Below are 18995 nucleotides of genomic sequence, written 5' to 3'. Positions count from 1 at the left end.
GCTCTCACCTGCTGATTTTCTCTTCCACAGGATGATGCCGGCCCCTACGGCTCCAGCCAGAGCCAGCACAGCAAGGACGATGGCGGCCAGGACTCCGGAGGACAGGGGGCCCTTCTTCCCAGGGGCTGTGGGATGGAGAAGGGCCCAGGTCACCGAGGGGAGCAGCTGCTGGGGAATCCTCCTAGGGCAGTCACAGGCCTTTGCCACGAACATCTCTCCGAGGGCGTCTGCAGAGACCTGGCCCCAGGGGAGGGGAAAGGCTGAGCCGGGAGGGGGACGGGGATGGGGCCAGAGGGTGGATGCTCTGCCGGACACTGCCAGATACACACGCCACACAGCAACCAGGCCCTTCCCTCGTAATGACGTCAGCCTGTGGAACTCACTGTCACTGGATGCCACCACGGCCAGAAACTTAATGAGAGTCTCTGAGGGATCAGCCATTTCTCTGGGTCACACGAATACCCAGAGCTAGACAAGTTCACACTGACGATGGGCAGAGATATTGACCTTCCTGTGGCAGGGCCGCACCCCATCTCTGTAACTCCCATGGGGCCATGCCCCCAACCCCTGGGTCCTGCTATTAACCCTCCCCCCCCTTATCCCAGACAAGCACGGGCTCCGGAAGGCTGCTGTGCTCCACTCGACAGGCATAGCGGTGCCCGTCCTCCTGCTGTGGGGAGATTTCCAGGAATGACTGCATGTAGTATGAGTGAATGTCGTTGGGCAGAATCCCGCTCGAGTACTTCTCCGCCAGGATGTCTTCTCCATCCCATACCCAGGAGACGTGGATGGGACGCGGGTAAAAGCCCCTGGCGTGGCAGGAGAGGGTGACAGAGCTGTCTGGGTCGTCTCTGCGGGAAACTGAGACCATGGGAGGTGCTGGGGGGGGAGACACAGCGTGTGAGCCACATGCCAGGGACTGGCACCAGTAAAAGACAAGAGATAAAGGCCCCACAGCGGGTGGAACACTCACATGTGTGTGAGACCTGGTCTGCACCCGTTTACACTAATTTGTAAATGGAGCTAGTTAATCAGATGTAAATCCCTTTGTGATGCTGTATGGAATTGAGAGACACTTTATATTATGAATAATAACAATATTGTAAAATTGCAATAAATCATGCCAGATATGCTGTGTAAGGTGTCATTGAGAATGTTAGATTTGTGAAGGATGATCACCTGGTTTAGATGTTTGTATCACCTTTGTACTATGAGTTATAGATTTCTATGGTTTCAAAACTTGTGCTGTGTTTCTGAGCGACGCACTCAGACAGATTGGCATCAGCACTAAGCCTGCTAGATGGCCCGCCAAGGGACATCAGCTGTACAATGAACCCATTGAAAAAACCCAGGGACTGCACCGTATGAGTCAGCAAGACATGTAGGGGCTGCCTATGGACACAACCCTAAGGCTTTTCCCTGTCATGTGCTGGGAGCTTGTGTCTGGGACACAGGAAGTACAAGCCACATGGTAAAGGATATAAAAAGGCAGCTGCATCATCTCCATTTTGTCTTCAGTCCTGCTTCTTACTCCGGAGTCACTTCTCTACACACTTAAGCCTTGAACAAAGCACTGAATGACCCACTCCAGCGGTGGATGTTCCAGAGGGACTTTCAAGCCAGCAAACTCACCAACACTGCTAGGAACCTGATAGATGGACTCCGAAGTTCTATGTGTGTCCCTGATTGCTTTACTGTTCAACAACTTTTTCTTTTCTTTTCTTTTCTAATTAACCTTTAGTTTTAGACACTAAAGCACTGGCTGGCAGCACGGGATTTTGGGTAAGATCCAACCTAATACTGACCTGGTAATGTGGCTGGCCCTTTGGGGTCAGAAGAACATTTTGTATAGTGAGCAGAGTCTTTAAATAACTTCTCGCTTTACTGGACCTAGGAGCTGATTGGGAGCCTGTAACAAAGCTGCCTCTGGTGGGACACAAGTGAGAGTATCAATTCAGGACAAATTGCTCAGAGCAGGGCAATCACAGCCCAAAGCTGGAATTCCTTTACTATTAAGGCACCAAACCCACCAGCCAGAGAGGACTTTGGTCTCACCCCACTGGCTAACCACAAGTCACACAAGCAATTCCCTCAGACGCTCCAGTCTCCCAGTGTCACCACCAGGGCCACTCGTTATGGGAATGAATGGTTATGAAAACCAACACCCCAGTAAAAGAAAAAGGTTCTCTCCAACCCAAAGGCCCAAGCCCCAGACCCAGGTCAATATACACATCAGATCTTACCTACAAATCACGCTGTTGCCAATCCTTTAGAATCTAAAATCTAAAGGTTTATTCATAAAGGGAAAAAGATAGAGATGAGAGCTAGAACTGGTTAAATGGAATCAATTACATACAGTAATGGCAAAGTTCTTGGTTCAGGCTTGTAGCAGTGATGGAGTAAACTGCAGGTTCAAATCAAGTCTCTGGAGAACATCCCCTGCTGGGATGAGTCATTCAGTCCCTTGTGCAGAGCTTCAGCTTGTAGCAAAGTCCCTCCAGAGGTCAGAAGCAGGACTGAAGACAAAATGGAGATGCTGCTGCTGCCTTTTATAGTCCTTTTGCCATGTGGCTTGTGCTTCCTTTGTTCCAACCACAAGCCACCCAGCACATGGCCTGGAAAAACCTGAGTTCTGTCCACAGGCAAGTCCCTGCCTGCCTTGCTCCTCTCAATGGGTCAGTTGTGTAGCAGATGGTCCTTAATGGGCCATCAAGCAGGCTAGGCAGAGCTGACACCAACTTGTCTGGGATGTCCCCCAGAAGCAGAGCACAAGTGTGAAATACAGACAGGACAGAGCCAATACTTGTAACTTGAAATACAAAACTGATGTATGCACCCAGATAGCATCATCATAACCAGCCAATCACAACCGTGGTTGCACCGATGAGCTATACGGTCACCGTTCATGTCAATAACGTCCCTGAGCCAGAGAACAGGAATGCAATAAAGGGGGCTTTGTGGTTTCTTTTTTTCAGCTTATTGATAACCAGTGTGGGGACTGAGAAGCACACAGGGGTGGCAGGTTTGTAGAAATTTTGGTGGTGCCCAGAACCTGCCCCCACCCAAACTCTGCCCTGGGAGGGAATTTGGGTGGGGGGAGGAGGTCTGGGGTGCAGGCTCTGGGAGGGATTTTGGGGATGGGAGGGGGTGTGGAGGGATGGGATGCAGAGGTGAGGGCTGTGCGGTGGGGCTGGGGGTTTCATGATGCAAGAAGGGGCTCAGGGCTCAGGCAGAGGGTTGGGTGTGGGGGGATGAGGGCTCTGGCTGGGGCCAGAGCTGAGGGGTTTGGGTGTTGGAGAGGCTCAGGGCTAGGACAGAGGGTTAAGGCGCAGGGGGGTGAGGACTCCGGCTGGGGTGTGGGCTCTGGGGTGGGGCAGGGCTGGGGATGAGTTTGGGGTGCAGGCAGGCTGCCCCGGGGCTGGAGCCAAAGAGGAGGACTCACCCCAGCCCTCTCCCCGCAGGGAGTAGTAAGCTCAGGGTGGGAGCCCCCCTCTTCCCCCGTCTCCTCCCCAGCAGCACACTCACTTTGCACCACTGTCACTGCACTTGCTCCTAGGGCACCTCTCAGGTCCAGGAAGCCTCCTCCCATCCCCTCTGGTGGGTGCCGGGGGGGGGGGGGAATCACATGTGTGCCTCCTCCCCTGCTGCTGCCCCTCACTGGGGGTGGGAGATGGGGCTGCCCCTTGCCCAGCGTGGGGCAGGAGCGGTGACTGCGGGCAGGGGGCCCTGTGCTGGTGGAGGGTCCCGCCGGAAGAGGGATGGGTCTGAGGCGGAAGGGCAGGGTAAGGGCAGCCTGCCCTGCCATTCATGGATGGGGGGGCACTAGAACCCTGCAGTGGCAGCTGATGCCAGGAGCCAGCAGAGCAGAAGCAGGTGGAGCTGCAGGGGAGAGGCAGGGACACACTCTGGGGCTGGGGGACACTCGGGGGAGGCGCGGGGGGGAGGCGTCAGGTAAGGCCGGGGGAGAGACCCGGCCCCAAACATTGGTGGAGCCCGGGCACCACGGGCCCATACAACTCACTGCCCCTGAAAGCACAGTTTGTAACTGGTTAGTGAATCAGCTTCAGTGTTAATCACCAGTTTTGGGAGAATCTGCTCGTCTGTCTGCAGCCTGCCCTGAGCTGGGCATTTTCAGTGAGGGCTGCCCCAGGCACCCGGCTCACACCCCTCTGCAGACTCACGCAAACTGCGCACATTGGTGGTAGCTGAACTGGGTAGTAACCAGAACAGGCCTGGGCCTGGGTCTCCTTCGCTGTGCATGATCCCGCGCTGTTAGGTAATAAAGCAAGTCCTCACTCACCTCTCCAGCACCCGAGTTCGTGCGGAGTTGGTATGGGGCACACAATTCTGTCAGAGACCAGACACCAATGCGTTGATCAACGGGCTCACACTATCCTTAGCTCTAAAAAGCTTTAGATTAAGTGTGGCCCCTTTATTAGGGGTGAGCATCAATATTTATACACAGAAGTAAACAAAGTGATTAACAAAAGATAATGGTCATGCATAATTAATCAAGATTTTACAGGAAAAGCAAGTTAACAAGTAAATGCATAGAGATAAAGGCTAATGGCTACTAGGGAAAGGGGGTGTCATGAGTAGTTTGCAGGTCAGTGCTTTGTTCAAAAGGGTTCAGGAAGGATTATGCAGAGACGGCCAGTCTGGGTGTGTTTTGGCTCCCCAAAGTTCACCAAAAGTTTAGACCCAACATTCCTCCATTTGTAGCTTTGAGATAACTATTAATCAAAAAGCTACACCCTATTTTAAGATCTCAAGGGCCGCTTGGCAATTTTAGCCTGGGCCAATTTGAAGAGAGTAAGGCTTTTAGCTGAAGTGGGAAAAGAATAAACTGACTTACATGAGTTTATGAGGGAGGGGACACACTGAATACAGCAACACAGTATTATAAGGACTACTATGGCCCCAACAACACCCACCAAGAGTTTTTTTTTTTTTTTTAACCCACCCAAATCCGGGCAGCCAATTTCATAAGGCTCCCCACCAATTATAAGGTGGCTGGCCAGAGGAGTAGTTTTTAGCCATTTCCCTTAGGTGTTTGGTACGTTGAAAAGTGTTAGAGTAGGTGTCATTTACAAAAACACAGCATTCTTCATAAGCAGAAAATAAACTAAAAAAGCATAAAAAAACATACAGTTGTCAGAATAAAGGGTCCTCTCATTTTTTTCGAGTCAATTTAAGTCTAATGTCTGAGAGAGGTAAGCTGGTCCACTGGTCGAAGGCAGTGTCCTCAGTGGTGACAAGAGCTGCTGGTCCGTCACTGTGGTCCACTACGGCTGGCTTGACGTGGGAGTGGTGGATCCAAGATTTGCGTCCTTCCAGGAACACTGCAGTCTGGGTTGTTAAAAGAACCTGGTGGGGTCCAGTAAACCTTGGCTGGAGGGTGTCGTCACGAACGAACTTTTTGGCCCAGACGAAGTCCCCTGGTTGGAACGGGTGGATCTGTTCCTCCAGCGGCACGGTCTGGGAAAACTGCGAGGCTTTCCAAAGGGTACGGAGGCGAGCCTGTAGGGAGAGAAACTGACACGCGGTTAAATGATCCCCTCCCAATAGTGAAACATCACCACGTGGTAGCGCCCCGCCTTTGAAAGGGGGGTGTCCATAGAGCAGTTCAAAGGGGGATAATCCCAATGCGCGGGTTGGGCGAGTACGAAGGTGAAACAGGACCAAGGGAAGTACCTGAGGCCACTTTAATCCTGTTTCCTGACAGTATTTAGCCAATGTAAACTTAAGTTCCCTATTCATACGCTCAACTTTCCCGCTAGACTGGGGGTGGTAGGGTGTATGAAAGGAGTGTGAAATGCCCAGTCCTTGTTCTAAACGGCCAAGGACATGACCAGTAAAGTGAGGTCCGCGATCTGAGTCGAGCACAAGAGGGATGCCAAAACGGGGTACAATGTCTCTAAGGAGAATCTTTGCCACTGTGGCAGCAGTACAATTAGCAGTAGGAAAAGCTTCGACCCAGGAAGTCAGAGGGCAAACCAAAACAAGGAGGTGCTTTTTCCCAAAAGCCTTTGGCATATCTGCAAAGTCAATTTGAAGATGTTGAAATGGAGCAGCAGGCGGAGGTCTTCCACCCTTAATTTTGTTAAGAGGTGGAGCAGGTTCATTACGCTGACATGTGCTGCATGCTTTCACTATTGATAGGCAATAGGGTTGAATGCCTGGAGTATACCAAAAGCGAGCGATGGTGTTCACGAGGGCGTGCGTGCCGTAGTGACCCCCTTTATCATGGTGCCAGCGAACTGCCACGGGGTATGTGGAGCGAGGGAGGCAGGCTCGGCCATCTGGCATAAGCCAGGTCCCTTTGACCAGAGTGGCCCCGAGGCTCTCCCACGATTGTAGTTCAGCAGCGGGTACTGGTACGGGGTGCGGTGGAGTAAAGGAGGAGGCTGCAATAGCCAATGTGGGCATGGCTAAAGGTAAGGTGGCAGCCTTCTTAGCGGAGGCGTCAGCCAGGGCATTTCCACGGGTAACGGGGCTACTATCTTTAGTATGGGCCCGGCAGTGAACTACAGCCAGGACAGAGGGTTTTTGGAGGGCGTCCAAAAGCTTGTGGATGAGGGGGAGGTGCTGAATGGGTTTACCGGCAGCTGTCTGGAAACCTCGAAACTTCCAGAGGTGGATATGACAATGCACAACTCCAAAAGCATATTTGCTATCAGTAAAAATGGTAACGGTTTTACCAGCGGCCAACTGGCAAGCTCGGGCCAGGGCATAGAGTTCAGCGGCTTGGGCTCCCCAGTTGCCTGGCAGTGAGGCGGCCTCTTGAATGTTCCATTCAGAGGTGACAGCATAACCAGTGAAACGCTTGCCATTAACATAGAAGGAGCTTCCGTCCGAGAAGAGGATGCAATCGGGGTTGTCCAGTGGCACGTCAAACAGGTTGTCTCTTATCTGTAAGATGCTGTAAACTACTTCCACACAGTCGTGCTGATCCTGGAGGACTGGCAGGTCAGGAAGCAAGGTAGCTGGATTAAGGGGTCCACACCTTTCAAAAATTAGGTTAGTGTCTTCTAAGAGTTCGGCCTCTAGCTGTTGCTGACGATGGGCCGAAAAGACTTGGGTTGTGCCCCTACGCAGAAGGGCTGACAAGGCATGAGAGGTCCAAACCGTGGTAAAATGACCCAGGGTTAGGCTCTTTGCCTTTGTGATCAGCAGGGCAGCTGCTGCCAGAGTCCGGGTGCAGGATGGGGTTCCCTGAGCGACAGGGTCGATTTGCTGAGAGTAAAAAGCAAGCGGGAAATGGTGGGGCCCGCTCAGCTGGGTAAGGACACCACTAGCAATTCCGCCCCTCTCGTGGACAAAAAGGTGAAAGGGTTTGCTGTAATTGGGGGGGCGGAGAGACATGGAGGAGGCCACACTGTCCTTGAGTAACTGAAAGGCTTGAATAGTGTCCGGGGACCACTGCAAAGGGTCAGGAGCAAGGTTAGCAGTGAGTCGGTGGAGCGGTTTGCTTAACTCCCCGCAGGACGGCAACCAGGGGCGACAGAAGCCAATTAATCCTAAGAAACCTCGAAGTTGTTTCTTGGTGTTCGGTAGAGGGCAGTTTTGATAGTCTTTATGCGGGCTGGGTCCATCTGTCTTCCCTCTGGGGTTAACAGGAAGCCCAGTGAGACCCACTGAATCTTTTTAGGGTCTACCTTGTGGCCTCTGGTGTGTAGGTATAATAAAAGTGCCTTACCATCGATGCGGAGGGCAGCTTCTTCGCGATTACCTAATAGGATGTCATCTACGCATAGGACCAATGTGGATCCCTGCGGACTGGTGAAACCTTCCAAGTCGTGGCGGAGGCACTGGCTGAAAATCGTGGGGCTGTCTCTGTAGCCTTGAGGAAGTCGTTGCCAGACATAACTTTGTCCCTCCCAGGTGAAACCAAAGAGATACTGAGAGTCTGGGTGCACAGGAATGCTGAAAAAAGCTGATTTTAAGTCAATAACAGTGAACCACTCAGCATCCCAGGGGATTTGGCTGATGATAGTAGCTGGGTCAGGAACTACTGCATGAAGAGGGACCACATACTGATTAACAACTCGTAGATCCTGTACAAAGCGCCAACGAACAGGGTCTCCGTCCTTTTTAGGAGGCTTTTTGACAGGCAGTATAGGGGTGTTACAGGGAGTGCGCTGAGGGCGGACTAGCTTTTGTGCAATGAATCCCTCGATAATGGGGCGGATGCCCTCCCGGGCTTCCAGCGACAGGGGGTATTGAGGGACTGACGGGGGGGGTTAAGGAAGGCTTCACCTGAATCCTTACGGGCTCTGCCGAAAGGAGCAGGCCAACATCAGTGTCAGAAATTCCCCAGAGGGTTGAAGGCAAGTCAGTGAGGTCAGGGGAGAGAGAGGGGGGTGTTTCCCAATTACCCTGAGTAGGGGCCGAATCTCCTAACACTGTCATCAATAATCCTACCCCTTCAGGAGTGCAGGTTAAAGTAGCCTCAAGCTTACAGAGTAAATCCCGGCCCATCAAAGGGATCGGACAAGCTGGGGAAAAAAGAAAACGGTGAGGAAAACATTTATCAGCATAAATAACATTCAAAGGCAAAGTGAGTCCCAGAGACTGTGGGTTGCCCTCCACCCCAGTCGCAGTTTTAACCTCAGAGGATAGCCAGGGAGAGGGGGCATGATTTAAAAGAGAGAAAGTAGCCCCAGTATCAATGAGGAAAGAGACAGGCAGTCCCTGGACTGAAAGGGTTAAACGAGGCTCTTTGCTGGGAGGGGAGAAAGTGAGAAAGGAGCCGGCTAAAGACATTAAGGAAATAAGACCATCACATTGTTTGTCTTCGCCCCCGGGGTACCGTCATTGAGGAGGCTGAGTTTGCTGCGGCTGCTGCTGTTTCCCGTAGTTGATCCAGGCCTGGGGAATGGGCTGAGCTGGTGGTGCAGCTGTAAAGGCATCTCTCTAACTATACTTTTATTACTCGCAAGAGATTTGACGGGGACATCCTCTGGGCTATCCTCAGGGGGGGGCATGCACCCTGCTGTATCTGTTTGGACATTAGCCTAGTAACTACTCCTCCCGAGGTTTGCCCCTCCATTTCCTCCTCATCCTTCTGCAGAAATTCCAATTTGGGATTCTGCAGATTCCCCTCTGCTACATGGAGAGAGTCCCCCTGCGGAGGAATAGGGGCAGGTGCAGAGGGGACCAGCTGACGAGTCAAAACACACCGTGGTTTACACCCTTCATCGAAATAACCTGGAGGGGGTTCACTCTCAGGAGAGTACCTGACTGCCATAATTTTTAAAGATTTCCACAGCTCTGCTGCTGTGTTCCAACAAAGCCAGTAACATAACTGTCCCGGATGGTCTTTTTCGATCTGGCTCTTTACTCCTCTTAAGGCAGCCTGTTCGAAAGAGCCATACGAAGGCCACCTCATCTCCGGGTCGGCCAATACCGCGGTATACCCAGTCCAATTCCTTACACATAGTGTGTACAACTTCTTCCTAGACATTCCTGTCTGTACTGGGAGTTTCCCTTCGTTCCATAACTTATTTACAATCCCCAACGGACTCTCAAGAGGCACGCTAGTCCCTTGACCCATGGTGTCTGACAGGAGCCCTCCAACTGGCGTTTACCCTGCTGTCCAATACACGACCCCTCAATATTGAATTGGCTGGGAGAAATCTCCTGTGGCGCCTTGCCAATTCATATATGAGTGGTCTGACCACTGGACAGAGGTACCGCACCAGAAGGAATCCCGGACGAGCCCCCAAATTGTTAGGTAATAAAGCAAGTCCTCACTCACCTCTCCAGCACCCGAGTTCGTGCGGAGTTGGTATGGGGCACACAATTCTGTCAGAGACCAGACACCAATGCGTTGATCAACGGGCTCACACTATCCTTAGCTCTAAAAAGCTTTAGATTAAGTGTGGCCCCTTTATTAGGGGTGAGCATCAATATTTATACACAGAAGTAAACAAAGTGATTAACAAAAGATAATGGTCATGCATAATTAATCAAGATTTTACAGGAAAAGCAAGTTAACAAGTAAATGCATAGAGATAAAGGCTAATGGCTACTAGGGAAAGGGGGTGTCATGAGTAGTTTGCAGGTCAGTGCTTTGTTCAAAAGGGTTCAGGAAGGATTATGCAGAGACAGTCAGTCTGGGTGTGTTTTGGCTCCCCAAAGTTCACCAAAAGTTTAGACCCAACAGCGCTATAACACGGCTACGCCCAGGCAGGCTGTCACTGGGCCACCCAAACACGCGTGTGCGATTTAGGGGCTAAGGGCCAGATTTCCAAACGCCCCTCAGCATCTAACCCCAGTGATTTCATGGGCAGCCAGGCGCCTCCGTTCGGAAATCCCAGCTGGTCCCTGTCTACATTGTCATGCGCTTAAATCCCTTTGTCACATGGTCCCAAGTTCCTGTCTATGTCTCTGCCCTCGGCTGTAGAGGTGACAGCACTGGGCACAAGAACCTCAAAACAATTTTTGCTTTGTATAAATGACAGCATGCATCCCCCTCCCCTCACCCGCTTCCTTCACACTCACAAGGGGCTGGGCCTTTTCTGGACCAAACTTGGCAAAATTAATCAATTCACAGCCCAGAGCTGGGACATTTCAGCCTGAAAAGGGAAGTCTGAGGGAGCTGGAAACCAACGGGAAAGGCCCTTCAGAACGGAGACGCCCAGGCAGCCAGAACTGGCTAATAACCCGTTTGCACTAAAAACAACCTGTAGCTCTCGTTGAGTGCTTGTCGTCGGTCGATCTCAAAGCACTTTATAAAACAGGTTGGTGCCATTATCCCCATTGTACTGATGGGCAAATAGAGGCACTGAGAGAGGGAGAGACTCACCCAAAGTCACCCAGCAGCAGAGGTGGGAATAGAACCCCTATGCACTGAACTGCGACTCAGAACACTATCCACTAGGTCACACTGCCCTTTCAGACATGCCCAAGTCCCACTGGTGTCCTTGTGCCCTGTCCCCTCCAATCCATAGCTGTTCGCTCACCCTGCTGCTCCAGGACCGCTCTTCCATGCTGCACCAGGCTCCGCAGGGTCTCCAGGCACTCGGACTGCAGGTACCTCTGGACGTACTGAGTCCAGAACTTATGCGTCTCCCACAGCTGCTTCTGAATGAAGGCCGGCTGCACGGCCGCAACCCACGTCCCCGTCCGGTTGTCAAAGCAGATAAAGTCCCCCCCGTCGTAGGCGAACTGGAACCTCGGGTCCATGGGGGCCTGGTCACTCAGCGCACAGCCCACGTGAACCTGCTCGGTGTGAACCCCTGCGGAGGAGAGAGAGAGAGAGAGAGCTCAGACCCTGCACTGAGAGCTGGGAAATGTGTCTGCAGGCGGGTGGGGTCAGAGGACACTTGGCCGGATGGTGACAGTTACTGAGCTCCTGGAGTCTCTCCAGTGGTGAACATGAGAGGTGCCATACGGAGTGAGACTAAGGTCTGACAGTGACCAACACCAGGGACTCAGGGAGAGTGCACAGAACAGGGCAATTCTGGAGTGATCCACCCGTCTTCCCCTCCCAGATTCTGGCAGGCGGAGGTTTAGGGACACCCAGAGCATCGGGTTCCATCCTTGGCCATCTTGGCTCATAGCCATCGATGGGCCAATCTTCTAGGAACTTCTCTAGTTCTTCTTTGAATCCAGTGACACTTTTGGCTTTAGAACGTTCCCCAGCAACATGTTTCTCGGGATGACTGTGTGTTGTGTGAAAAAGTACTTCCACGTGTCTGTATTAGACCTGCTGCCTATTCATTTCATCAGGTGACCCTTGTTTTTTTATTGTGGGGAAGAGTAAAGAATTATTCTATTCACTTTTTATCCACACCATTTTTCATAGGAAAATTTCAATTTGGCCAGAAAACATTGATTTTCTGTTGGGGAAATTGAAAGGAAAGATCCCAGGGCTGCCCAGCTCCCTGCCTGAGATGGAATTTCTGAAACATTTTCTTCCAACAGGAAACCTCCCATTTCCGACTTTCCTTCCAATCGGGAATGAAAACACTCCTGGGAATAACACATTTTCTGTGGGAAGTAAACTCCATTTTCCAGCCAGCTCTGGTTTGGGCAGCACCTGGCACAGCGAGGCCCCGATCCCCAGGGGGAGTGATTCTGAGCAGGCAGCTCTCGCATGTCCATGAATAATAACAATTCTCAGACACTCACCGCCCGTCTGGTTGTGCAGCTGCATCCACCTCCTGGTATCGCCTTTAGCGCCCTCCTCATACACCCAGAAATCCCGGGTCTTTTCCTGGAGATACTCAGCACCCACGGCCTGCTCTGCCCACGTCTGGGTGGCTCTGACCTCTCGCACGTCACTGCTGTAGTACGCGATCTTAACATCATCCAGCCGGGCGATCATGATGAAGTGATAGGTCCCATCTTCCTGGGTGACGGCTGTGACTAGCACGGCCAGGCTGTGGTACCCTAAAGCAACAGAAGTGAGGTTGAGTTAACAAGCGGCTTCCTCCCGTGTTCAGGGGACACCAGGGTCACTCAGTGGGGACCAGCAGCAGAGACATCCCACCCCCAGCCTCGTTCCCCTGCCCTCTGCCCCATCCTGGGCGAGGGACAAGCTGGGATCTGTCAATGACTCACAGGAATCAGGAGGGACGATCTCTCAGCCTGCGCCTCTGAAAGGTGGCGGCTTGTTTAGGGGGCTCAGACATTGGCGGGGGGAAAAGGTGTAGGCCAAAAGCCTAATGCGGCAGACACTGGTCGGGGGTAGCTTGCGTGTGTGTGTGTGGTCTGCATGTTTACATATGCGTGTGCCGGGGGTGTATGCATGTGGGGCGTGTAAGACACTTTGTTTTCAGTTTTAACTGACTTTTTACTGAATAATTCCCAGGTTTGACAGAAGCCGTTATTTGGGGTTTACTGATTTTTCACCCCAATTTTGGCTCACTCAGGCACAGGGAAATACTGATTGTGGTAAGAAAATCCAACCCGTGACAGCAGGTTGATGTGTTTGTGTGAATAATAAATGCGTCTGTGTCAGTGCAAGGCTACCTGTTAACCTAAGGCAATGGAGAGGGAGTTGCAAACACACACACAGCCCCCCACACGTGTACATACCGTTACTGTGCAGTCCATGAAATAACCCCCCCCTCTGTGCTCCTGTAGGCCGCCCAATGGGGTGCCCTCCCGCCCAGCTGGTAACTAGTCTAGTGCCCGGGGCCAGCAAGCATCTTTGTGCCCCCTACCCAGTTTTTTCATCATATTTCCACCCCATTTTCCACCCCTGCAGCTTTGCACCCTGGGCGGCTGCCCCCTCGCCCCGCTCCGGTTACAGCCATTTAAGCCGTGGGTGTAAACTGCTCCAGTCGCCCCCCCGCCCATCATTCACGGAATGTGTCGCGCCCCCGCCCATTACTGGTAATTGGCATTAATCCCTCGTCGTTGCTGCTGGCGGGGGCGCTGCTTTCAGAGTGGGGGGGCGGAGAGTGGAGGCTGCTGGCCGGGGTGGGGCGGGAGGACTATTATCTTACCCCTCTCCGCCCCGCAATCCCCCCCCCCCCGTTTATCCTGCGCCGCTATCACGGCAGAGGGTCCTGCGGGACCCCCAGGATCCCACTTTGTTCAGACCCCCCAAGAACCTCTTGTGCCCCCCAGTTTGTGCCCCCCACGCGTGTCACAGGGAGCTGCCCGGCCTGTTCCGGTGACACCCCCAGCTGGGGCACCCAGCGCCCCCCGGACTCACCACCCGCCGCGGCCGGAGCCAGGAGCGCCCCGCAGAGCGCCAGGAGCAGCCCCCAGGCCATGGGGCGGGGGCGGGGGCGGGGGGGGGCAATAGGCGCCTGTGTGAGACAAAGCCCCGAATATCGGGACGTGGGGTCACCCTGCACGCGGGGGGGCAGGGGAGCCGGGCAGCGCCGTGTCCCTTGCACTGACTAGCACCAGCGCTGCACCAGCACTGTCATAGCACTTCCACTTTCCAGTCTCTCAGCTGCCTGTGGCCGTCCAATCAGGACGCAGGCCGAGGCTGTTCGTCATCGGTATCCGGGCAGACCGGGCTGTGCAGGTCAAACATCCCCTGGCTGCGGGCCCGCGGGGATGCCCCAGCCTGGCCTGGGCCCGGGGTGCGAAGGGCTGAGTGGGGCGAGGGCTGCAGGGCCTGGGGGAGCCCGGGGGCTGGACCCGCTCTGGGGCAGGGCACCGGGTACCATGGGGCAGGGCACCGGGTACCGGGCCAGGAGCGAATCCCGGCTGGGAAGGAGGAGGTGGTTTTCGATCTTCCGAGGGGCGATGCTGGAGCGGCCCCATAGGAGCTGGGGGGCACAAACCAGCCCTCCATTCCCAGAGCCAGGGGACACAGTACAGCTGAGTCCTGAGTCCCCGGGCCTCAGCCCCTCCCCAGCCCCTCCCGTACTCACCCCCGGAGGCACCAACAGACCCGCAGGGCGACAGCCAGGCCCATGGTACCTGCCCTAGGGAGGGGTCTCACCCTCTGGCCATGGGGAAGGAGCGGGCGAGCCAACCGGCAGCCCCTGCAAACAGCCTGTGCACTTTGCTCACTGCACACCCAGGCAGTGCCAGGACCGAGGCCTGACCAGAGCAGGTAGCAGCCGTGTGCCAGGTGTGGCTCCCCGCGGGGTGTGACGTGCTGTGTGCACAGCTAATCCTGACACCTGACCGGCCAGCATCCCCGTGTGCCCCCACACAGGGCTCAGTCACCAACCAGCAGCCACCTGCCTTCCTGCAGCAGGCAGGGCTGCCCAGAGGATTCAGGGGGACTGGGGCAAAGCAATTTCGGGGGGCCCTCGCATAAAAAAATGTTGCACTACTATAGAATACTATATTCTCATGGGGGCCCTTGCAGGGCCTGAGGCAAATTGTCCCACTTGCCCCCCTCAACCCCCCCGGGCGGCCCTGGCGGCAGGACGACGCTGGGAGCAGACAGCATCCATGGGCGCTGACCCGGCACTCTGCAGGCCATAGACCCCCCGGTGCAGGGAGTGTCCCCGCGCCAGACACACTGTGGGACAAAGTCCTGATTTCCTCATGCTGCAGCCCCAGCCAGACATCCTCAGTCCCACTCGGTCACGGGGAATCTTCCAATCAGGGGCAGCAGCTGTGGCAGCTGGAAGAGTGGAGGTCACTGATTGGCTGGAGGCCTGATCACCATCTGTGATGAGGTGAGTGGCTGCTGTAACCCCAGGCAGAGGAGGCCCCTTGTGCCCAGGCTGGGGGTGGCTTTGTTAGCAACACTGGACACACCCCCCTGGGCCCATCCAGCCCAGGATCCAGATCAGACCAATGGGTGCATCTAGCCTGGTACCTAAGCACCTGCCCTTGCACCATGCCTTCCTATCTAGAGACAGGGCCAGCTCTACTGTTTTTGCCGCCCTAAGCAGCGAGCCAAATTGCCGCCGTGGACGGCGGGAACTGTCCGTGTGCCGTCAGGGCGGCTCGCGTGTTTCCGTGGTGGCGGCAATTCGGCAGCAGCATCTGTCTTTAGCCGGCTGAACAGGACAGGTGAACATAGAAGCTGCCGCTGAATTGCTGCTGCCGCCGAAACACAAGCCGCCCTAACGGCACACAGACTGCCCCCACTGTCCGCGGCGGCAATTCAGTGTGCTGCTTGGGGGCAAAAACACAGGGACTCACGGCCCGCCCCTTGCAGATTGCCGCCCCAAGCACCTGCTTGGAATGCTGGTGCCTGGACCAGCCCTGTCTAGAGAACACTGTAGCCATTAAATATGGTGCCGATAGTTCTGAAACAAATCTACTTTGCCATTAAAGTCTATTGTAGGATTTTTTTAAACAAGTGGAGTGCCCCAAGGGTCGGTCCTGGGGCCGGTTTTGTTCAATAGCTTCATTAATGATCTGGAGGATGGGGTAGACTGCACCCTCAGCAAGTTTGCAGATGACACTAAGCTGGGAGGAGTGGTAGATACGCTAGAGGGAGGGACAGGATACAGAGGGACCTAGACAAATTAGAGGACTGGGCCAAAAGAAATCTGATGAGGTTCAACAAGGACAGTGCAGAGCCCTGCACTTAGGATGGAAGAATCCCATGCACTGCTACAGACTAGGGACTGAATAGCTAGGCAGCAGTTCTGCAGAAAAGGACCTGCGGGTTACAGTGGATAAGAAGCTGGATATGAGTCAACAATGTGCCCTTGTTGCCAAGAAGGCTAACAGCATTTTGGGCTGTATAAGTAGGGGCATTGCCAGCAGATCAAGGGACGTGATCATTCCCCTCTATTCAAAATTGGTGAGGCCTCATCTGGAGTACTGTGTCCAGTTTTGAGCCCCACACTAGAAAAAGGATAAATTGGAGAGTCCAGCGGAGGGCAACAAAAATGATTAGGGGGCTGCAGCACATGACTTATGAGGAGAGGCTGAGGGAACTTGGATTGTTTAGTCTGCAGAAGAGAAGAATGAGGGGGGATTTGATAGCTGCTTTCAACTATCTGAAAGGAGATTCCAAAGAGGATGGATCTAGACTGTTCTCAGTGGTACTTGATGACAGAACAAGGAGTAATGGTCTCAAGTTGTAGTGGGGGAGGTCTACGTTGGATATTAGGAAACACTATTTCACTGGGAGGGTGATGAAGCACTGAAATGGGTTCCCTAGGGAGGTGATGGAATCTCCTTCCTTAGAGGTTTTTAAGGTCAGGCTTGACAAAGCCCTGGCTGGGATGATTTAGTTGGGGTTGGTGCTGCTTCGAGCAGGGGGTTGGACTAGATACCTCCTGAGGTCCCTTCCAGCCCTGATATTCTATGATTCTATATAATGGATTATCCTGTGGAACTCCCTGCCACATGATATAAAAGATGAACTAAGAAGGATACCTAACAAGTTGGGACATTTCTATCCAATACTGCAACGTCTGAGCATCTCACAATCCTTTTATCCTCATGCTTCCTTGGCAACAGGTCAGGCTATTATCCTGATGGGGAAACTGAGGCCCAGAGAGACTTGGGTCACCCAGGAACTGTGTGGCAATGCCAGGTCTCCCAGGCTAGTAGCCTAACCACTGGAAGGCCACAGGCATACTCAGAACAACTAGCTGTACACTGGGATTCAAAGATATAACAGATATAAATCCCCTAGCTCAGGGCACAGGCCAGTGACTAACTGAGGGGGTGGAGGTGTGAGGAGCACAGACTGATTCAGGGGGGACTGGTTGGCCTTTGGCTTGACCGGCTGGTATCCACCACCCGTCCCTGGGCCCCCAACACTCTGGATCCACGTTGCTGAGGGAAATAAATGATCAATGCACAGGTCAACTTTCCCTCGACAGGCGGCAGCTGCCAAGTCTGGTGCCCGTCACTGGGGGATGCTGGGGCAGTTCTAGGGATCAGCCCTCGGTGGGGCTCAGAGTCTCCTCCGGAGCCCTGATGTCTGGGGAACAAACAGCCGAGCCGCCCATGTTCCATGGTCTGTGTTTTATTAGCTCAATAGCCGAGCAAAAGCATCAAACAAAATATGTACAAATGGAAGAACGTGAAATCATCCAGTTACTTACTGTGCTCAGGCAGGTTCACTAAACCACCCCACGTACATTAACAGCCCCCGCTAAGGGCTACGTAACACTCTGGGAAGGCGGCGGATCTGGGTCACTAGCAGCCCCGCAGGCACCGCGCATTCCCGAGGCCAAGCCGGAAGTTTCAGTTCCAGCCCAAGAGCTGACGGAGGGAGGGTCCAATTGCTCCCTGGCGATGTGAACATCAGCAGCAGAGCTGTCGGTGCCATTAAGGCGCCTGCCTGGATTATGGCTGATTCAATAACAGCCGATCTCTTCCCCCCCTCACACAGAGTCACATTCCGATACACCCGGTTACGCTGAACGCTCTGATGACGAACGTAGTGAAAACAACAGGACTTCGCAGGGCTAAATGTACAGGTGCTAACCCTGAAGTACCTGCATGTGTGATCTTTCCAGTACTGAGGCTATTTGGCCTAGGGCTGGTGTCGGGATCTGAGCAGTGGCATAGCCAGGTGGAGGGAACAGGGGGAGCGATCAGAAAAAAAGGTGCCACCTGCTGCGGCGCTCGTACTCACCCGAGTCTTCGGCGGCACCTCGGCAGTGGGACCTTCACTCGCTCCGCATCATCCCCCTGCACCAGCAGCACATGCACCCCCGGCTGGACCCTCCCTCCTGGTACTCACACCCCACCAGGGGCACTCCTGGGCCAGACTCCTGGGCCCTCCCGCTGCTGCTCCCTGCAGGCTGTGCACAGGGCTGGCTGGATCGGTCCCCACAGGGCGGGCAGGTCCCTGGGCTTCCCCCTGCCTTGGCTCCACAGCCACTGCCAAGGCAAACCGCTTGGAGCCCCTGCCCCTGGCCGGACGGTGGACTTTGTGCATGCGTGAGGCTCTGCCCTAAGGAAAACCACGATTTGAGGACTTTAGTAGCTCAGCCGTAGGTCAGGGGTTTGTTCCAGGAATGAGTGGGTGAGATTCTGTGGTCTGCATTGTGCAGGAGGTCAGACTAGATGATCATAATGGTCCCTTCTGACCTTAAGTCTATGAATCTAATAAGGGGCGGCTGGCAGTGATGTGAGGGGTTCACATTCTCCTGCCTTCCCCTGCGGGCCGCTCCTATTGCTTCGGGGACTGGACGTGGGTGGGGAGGTGGGGCTCTCTTAAAGGGAAAGTAACACTCCTTCCAGCCCCCTCCTCCTCAGCGCTGTGTTCTGTGGCGTTTTTACTGACGGGGTGATGCTCCGGGTCTTCGGCGGCGGGTCCTTCACTAGCTCCCAGTGTCTTCGGCAGCACTGAAGGACTCGCTGCCGAAGCCCTGTGGAGCGAGTGAAGGGCTCGCTGGCGAAGACTGCGCCACAGCGGGTGGCGCATTTTTTTGTGAGTGAGTTAAAAAGGTGACACTTCTGGGGAATGTGCTCAGGGGGAGCGGCCGCTCCCCCTACTTCCCCTCCCAGCTGCGCTACTGGATCTGGGCAGCTATTCTATAGGCGCTGTGCTCATATAGATTCTGTGGGTCTCTCACACACCTAGAGGCCAGAACACTAAACCAGAGGCGTCTGCACCCACTAATGAGAATTAGAAAACACCC

At 54.1% G+C, this 18995-nt stretch overlaps 2 protein-coding genes across 2 annotated transcripts in view; both read right to left on the bottom strand.

Annotated features, from left to right (window-relative positions):
* Nucleotides 1-565: 565 nt before the first annotated feature.
* LOC127032756 (class I histocompatibility antigen, F10 alpha chain-like) lies at nt 566-13871 on the bottom strand. The gene is made up of 4 exons (XM_050920294.1): nt 13673-13871; nt 12139-12399; nt 10968-11243; nt 566-879 (listed from the first exon to the last, which is right to left on the bottom strand). Exons 1-4 carry the CDS (start codon nt 13731-13733, stop codon nt 581-583), a joined length of 897 nt encoding a protein of 298 aa, XP_050776251.1. The 5' UTR covers nt 13734-13871; the 3' UTR covers nt 566-580.
* A 3481-nt stretch (nt 13872-17352) lies between these two features.
* Nucleotides 17353-18995, bottom strand: part of LOC127032749 (class I histocompatibility antigen, F10 alpha chain-like) — a 111093-nt gene continuing 109450 nt past the window's right edge. The window contains exon 8 of the transcript XR_007768897.1: nt 17353-17514. The gene's annotated coding sequence lies outside the window, so the exon portion shown is untranslated. The remainder of the gene's footprint in view (nt 17515-18995) is intronic.

The sequence above is a fragment of the Gopherus flavomarginatus genome, chromosome 12, assembly GCF_025201925.1.
Source record: "Gopherus flavomarginatus isolate rGopFla2 chromosome 12, rGopFla2.mat.asm, whole genome shotgun sequence".
Classification (NCBI taxonomy): domain Eukaryota; kingdom Metazoa; phylum Chordata; order Testudines; family Testudinidae; genus Gopherus; species Gopherus flavomarginatus.
This window is presented reverse-complemented; position numbering and strand designations above follow the sequence as displayed.